The sequence below is a fragment of the Sciurus carolinensis genome, chromosome 4, assembly GCF_902686445.1.
Source record: "Sciurus carolinensis chromosome 4, mSciCar1.2, whole genome shotgun sequence".
NCBI classification, from domain to species: domain Eukaryota; kingdom Metazoa; phylum Chordata; class Mammalia; order Rodentia; family Sciuridae; genus Sciurus; species Sciurus carolinensis.
In genome coordinates, this window is record NC_062216.1 from 170,133,109 (window position 1) to 170,139,108 (window position 6,000).

Sequence of the window (6,000 nt, forward strand, 5' to 3'; positions counted from 1 at the left end):
TGTTCGTGCCCACTGCCCTTCAGAGGGGAAGAGGATGTCAAGGGCTCCTCACCTATTCACCAGATACTCTGCAGGGAAGATTATTTATTTATTTGTTTGTTTGTTTGTTTGTTTGTTTATTTATGTATGTATGTATGTACCGGGGACTGAACGTAGGAGCACTCAACCACTGAGCCACATCCCCAGTCCTTTTTTGATTCTTTAATTTTGAGACAGGGTCTCACTGAGTTGCTTAGGGCCTCACTGAGTTGCTGAGGCTGGTCTTGGACTGGCGATCCTCCTGCCTCAGCCCCCCAAGCTGCTGGATTGCATGGGTGCACCCCCATACCCAGTCAGGCAAGACTTCTTGAAGGGGCACAGAGGTGAAACAAATCCCACCCTACCCACATCACTCCTGCCCAATTCCCCATGCTAGAAAAGGGGTTTGTTCAGTAACCACCATGGTGAGAGGATGTGGCGAGGTGCATGGCACATGGTGCAGGGCTGGGGAGGTCACTGTGTGCCGAGGGAGGCCCATCTCAGAAGAGGGGGTGTTGGGCTGTGACGTTTAGGAGGTAAGAATGAACCCCTTTTGAGACAGATGTGGGCACAAGTCCGAGTTCTGTCAACTGCCAACCTATGTGACCCTGGGCAAGTACTTCTACTCTGGGGTTGGTCTCTGGGTTTTCTTTCTTTCTTTCTTTCTTTCTTTTTTTTTTTTTTTTTTGATGCTGGGGATGGAACTCAGGGCCTAGAGCATGCTAGGCAAGTGCTCCACCACTGAGCTGCACCCTGTGCCCAAAGGTTGTTCTTAAAGCCTCTACTTCTGCCCATTTCCACATATTTGTATTACCCATCTCCTCCTTCACCAGACTATAGTTTAAGAAATGGAGAAATAGCAAAAAGTACAAAAAAAATACAAGTTTAAAATATTCACATATACCCCAAAGTCAGTCACCTAAAAATTACTATTAGAACATTTTAGCAAACATCTCTTCATGTATATAATGTATATACATTCAGACAATAGTATAATCTAAAAAATGGAATAACAGCATTAATTTAAATGGAACAGAAGCAAAAAAAAAGAAAGAAAGAAAGAAATGGAAAAATAGATGAACTTTGGATAGGCTATTTATTTATTTACTGATTTATTCATGGTGCTGGGAATTGAACTCAGGGCCTTGTGCATGCAAGGTAAGTACTCTACCAACTAAGTACATCCCCAACCCTAGGCTATTTTTTTTTTTTTTTTTTTTTTTTAGATTTTTTTTTTGGTAGTTGTAGATGAACAGCATGCCTTTATTTTATGTTTATTTTTATGCGGTGCTAAGGACTGAACCCAGTTCCTCACACATGCTAGGCAAGCACTCTGCCACTAAGCTACAGCCCCAGCTCAAGGCTATTTTTTTAATCAAAAGAGACTGTTCCCTAAAAGAGCTTAATCAAAGAGTATGCAACAGGGAATGTAGCTCAGGGGCAGAATGCTTGCCTAGCATGCACGAGGCCCTGACTTGCATCTCCACTACTGCAAAATAAAACATGTAAGAAATAAAAACAGACTGTGAAGAAAAATAAGTTGACGCCATTGGTGTGTGGCAGGAGGGTAACTGGGGATTGAACTGAGGAACACTTCACCACTGACCTACATTCCAAACCCCTTTATTTTGAGATGAGGTCTTGCCAAGTTACCCAGGCTGGCTTCAAATTTGCCATTTGCCATCCTCCTGCCTTGGCCTCCTAAATCACTAGGAATGCCACTGTGCCAGGTTAATTGATACCATTTTTAACTATGTTTCAATTTTATCTATATTGGATTGATACTCTATTATGAAAAGTAAGAAAATTAACATTCTTACACTTTATCTTACCAGTTGGTCATGACTTATGAATGCATATTTATGCTTCATTATTATTGTTGTTAGTTTCTATATACATCTATATTTTGCTCTAACTGTAACTGGACCCAGGCTGATGAAGCTGCCACTCTGGAACACTGCTGGTTGCTATGGGGGAGGTAAAGGGCCAAGGGGAATTCTTTTACTAGCAATTGAATGCTGCAGTACTGAAGAGACACTCATTTTTGTGCACAACTCACTGGTCAGAACCAGTCACATGGCCCTACACAACAGCATGAGATCAAGAAGTACAATTTTTAAAAAAAATTTTTAGTTGTCAGTGGACCTTTATTTTATTTACTTATACGTGGTGCTGAGAATCAAACCTAGTGCCTCACACGTGCTAGGCAAGTGCTCCCCCACTGAGCCACAACCCCAGCCCAAGAAGTACCATCTTAATTACTGCTGTGTGCTACAAACTCGGAAACTGGAAACACATGGCAACAGAGTGAACAGATGACCATCCAGGCGATTTGCTTTTCCAGCCGAAAAGTCTGAAGAATTATTTACTCTTTTAGTTTGATAACATAACTAGGCTACAACTGACATCAAGTATTCTGTATTCCACACCTACTTTTCCTGTAACTAAAATACATTCCCCTTTTAATGGACAAATTCAACTTTTTATTCATTTCAGAAAATGCTATTATACCTTTGGATGCTTTTGCCATTTCTCTCGAGCCTTCTTTGCCAGATAGGTTTTCACCCACATCCACTCTGCCAGTCTCTGTGTGTTTATTAGTGTGTTTATTAGCTAAACCTCAAACAGAGTCATTTTTTGGCCCTTCTGGCCCTCCTCAGCTTCCCATTTCCTCTGCTGTTTTCCAGTTGGTCTTTGTATGTTTCTTTCTTTTCTTTTTTTTTTGGAGGTTCAGAGGATCAAACCCTGGGGCACACTCTGACTAAGCTACATCTCCAGCCCTTTTTTATTTTTGAGATAGATAGGGTTTAAGTTGCCCAGGGTGGCCTTGAACTTGAGATCCTCCTGCTTCAGACTCCTGAGTCCCTGACATTAGATATGTGCCACAGCTCCCAGATGAATATTTCTTTAAAAATTAACTTTATTATTAAATTTCTCCATTATCCAGGGCACTCAGAGGAATTTTTTCTTTTTCTGTAATTTTTCCAGAGTGGGTTCCTCATGGATATTTGTATGTCATGTGACTTGCCCCTTCCCTCTTTTTGCAATGATTCCCATAACAGCTTTTTCCATCTTTTCTTTTTTTGGTGCTGGGGATCGAACCCAGGGCCTTGTGCTTATGAGGCAAGCATTTTACCAACTGAGCTATATCCCCAGCCCCGCTTTTTCCATCTTATTTTTATTAAATGTAGGAATTTTTTTTTCTGTATTTTCCATTTACTCTGATACTAATTAAATGGATTTTTATTTATTTTTTTTCAGAGTCAGAGCTCCCTGTGTTGCCTAGGTTGGCCTTGAATTCCTGGGCTTAAGCAATCCTCCTGCTACGGCCTCTTAAGCAGCTGGGACCACTGGTGTATATCACCACACCTGGCTAAATGAATTTTTAAAAATCCTTTTCCAGCAGGCACAGTGATGCACACCTGTAATCCCAGCGGCTTGGGAGGTTGAGGCAGGGGGATTGAGAGTTCAAAGTCAGCCTCAGCAACTTAGCGATGCCCTAAGCAACTTAGTGAGACCCTGTCTCTAAATAAAATATAAAATAGGGCTGGGAATGTGGTTCAGCAGTTAAGCAACCCTGTGTTCAACTTGAGGTATGAAATTTAAAAAAAAAAAAAAGAAATCCTTTTCATTTCTGAGCTATAAGTTTGAGACTATGGGTTATTGTGTTTACTATAGTGAGAGGCCTGGTGAGATGCAGGGAGCACAGACAGACCTGAAAACAATCTTTACACAGAGGGAAAAGATTACACTCCCTCAGAGAATTTTGAAAGTGCTGTTGCAGGGTTTATTCTGCCTAGTAAAAGACATTCCCATTCCCACTGAGGAAATACCTTCCGGATTTGAACCATTCTCCATCAACACAGTCCACTGGGCCTTATCTATCAGGGTGAATGACACACATTTTCAGTCACTTGATGTAGAACAGCAGCTGTTTCTGCTTCCTTCCAGTTAGAAAAAGGAAATCAAAATGCACTTTTTTGGTTACCTTTTCTCCAAGTTTGGGGGTACTAAAGAATTTTCATAATTTTGTTGTGGGAATAGGTTAGTAGGCAAAACATGCCAGAATTTTTTGCAGCCTATGAAGTTGGCTCATTTTTGCTATTTTCCAATTCATTTCACTAGGTTTTTCCGGGAAGATAATTTTGTGGTTCAGCTTCATTTCACTATGCTTACTGGGAAACTCTTACCTTCCGTTTCACTACCCTCATACATTTCTAGCATTTGCTCCCCTCAACATTTTTCTTCTTTTTCTTCTAGTTGTGTGTGTGTGTGTGTGTGTGTGTGTGTGTGTGGTACTAGGGATTGAATCCAGGAACACTCTACCATTGAGCTTCATCCTCTACCCTTATAAAAAAAAATTCAAAATTTGAGACAGGGTTTCCCTAAGTTGCCCACACTGGTCTTTAACTTTGGAGTCTCCTGCTTCAGCCTCCAGAGTGGCTGGGGTTATAGGTGTTCACAGCTGCTGCGCCCTGGAAATCTTTCTTGAATCTTGAATTTACCCGATTAATTCAGCAATTATTAATTAAGCATCTACTCTGTGCCAGTTGCTGCTCACTCCATGGAGGTGTCAGATAAGAAACCAGTGAACTGGAGCCAAAGAAACAGCTCGTTTTGGAGAGCGCTCGCCTAGCATGCGCAAGGGCCGAAGTTCAAATCCCAGGCGCCTCAGATGAGGAGAGGAAAAAAAAAGCAAAAGAAACCAGTGAACCAAGAGGTGGAGGTGATCCTTTCTGTTCATAGATAACTAAGAGCAAAACAACAGTTTTGCGACAGTGATGGGTGGGGTGCTCAAGTGGGTCCCCTGCGAGGTGTACCAACCAGCTTCCGGTGGGCGGGCAGGCTCAGTGAGGGCTGCTGGAGGCTGGGAGGAGGTGGCTGGCAGGCCCCGCCTCGGAGGCTCCCTCCTCTCTCCCTCCCTCCCAGAGTTCTGGCACAGTCTCAGCTACTTACACCCTCAGCTCGGACGCGCAGTCCTCTTTGAGCATCGAGTCTGCCAGCTGCTGCAGGAGAGCATCCTCCGTGCCCACCAGCTGCCCAGGGAGAAAAGTGCTAGGGTGAGACCTGGGCAGGGCAATTCCTCTGGAGAACCCTGCTCCGGGAACCCCTCCCTGGGGGATCCGGTCACAGCCCGAGGATAGCTGGGAGGAGGTCCTTTCCCGAGAAGAGGATCCCAGCGGGGGGTCTGAAGTTTGGGCCCGCTCCTGGCCAGTATGCACCGCACCTACCACCGACTCCCATAGTCCCACGGACTGCCCGACCTCTACCCGAGGCCAGAGCTTAAGTTGTGCGGAAAGCAAGATCCAGCGAGGGCGCCCTGCCAGGCGTGCGGGCACCCGCCCACTCGCCCGGCCAATCACGAGGTGGGAAAGACACGCTGCGCATCTATTGGTAGATGTGTACATCAGCCTCGGAGAGCCGCTACTCCGATTGGTTCAGAGCGCGGCTCTCCCGCCTACCGCGGGAATAGCGCGCGCCTCGGATGGGAAAGGGCCGAAGCCAGTGGGCTTGAGCGCAGCCCAGGAGGGAAGGCCCCCCCGGGGAAACGGGATCGCCGACACCTACCAAGCCGGTGGCCGTGTTCAGGGCGGGCAGCTTGTCCAGCGGCTTTAACACCGACATCTTCGGTCGCAGCCGAATCGTCCCCTCCGCGACGCGCGCCAGACTTTCAAACCGTACTGAGTTCCTCCCCTAAATCGTGGCGGAGGGGCACGTGGCCCTCTCTGGGCGGTGCTTCGAGGGGCGAGGCGGAGCATTCTTAAAGGAACCGCTACCTCCTTTTCTGAGGGTTCCGCATTGGCCCGAGGTATCTAAGGCTCTGAGCAGGCCTTTCGTTCCACGCTTATTTCACTTTTTTTCATTCGTACTTGTTCAAGGCACTCTTGATTCCTTCCAGATCTGCTCCTCCTATGTCTTTCCCATCTTAGCTGACTCCATTCCTGGGGTTGCTCAGAACTAAAGCTTGAGGTTACTCTTCAT

At 45.5% G+C, this 6,000-nt stretch overlaps 1 protein-coding gene across 8 annotated transcripts in view; it reads right to left on the bottom strand.

The window, feature by feature from the left end:
* The window catches only part of Cenpm (centromere protein M), a 35,109-nt gene extending 29,397 nt beyond the window's left edge, over positions 1 to 5,712 (bottom strand). For 6 of the 8 annotated variants that reach the window (XM_047549936.1, XM_047549935.1, XM_047549932.1 and 3 more), the window contains exons 1-2: positions 5,587 to 5,712; positions 4,975 to 5,054 (exon numbers count right to left, since the gene is read on the bottom strand). In XM_047549936.1, the coding sequence (XP_047405892.1) occupies positions 4,975 to 5,054; positions 5,587 to 5,643 (137 nt within the window). In that variant the 5' untranslated portion in view covers positions 5,644 to 5,712. Of the gene's footprint in view, positions 1 to 4,974; positions 5,055 to 5,245; positions 5,349 to 5,586 lie in introns of those variants that run through there. The other 2 variants (XM_047549934.1, XM_047549933.1) reach the window with 2 other exon arrangements.
* Positions 5,713 to 6,000: the final 288 nt, after the last annotated feature.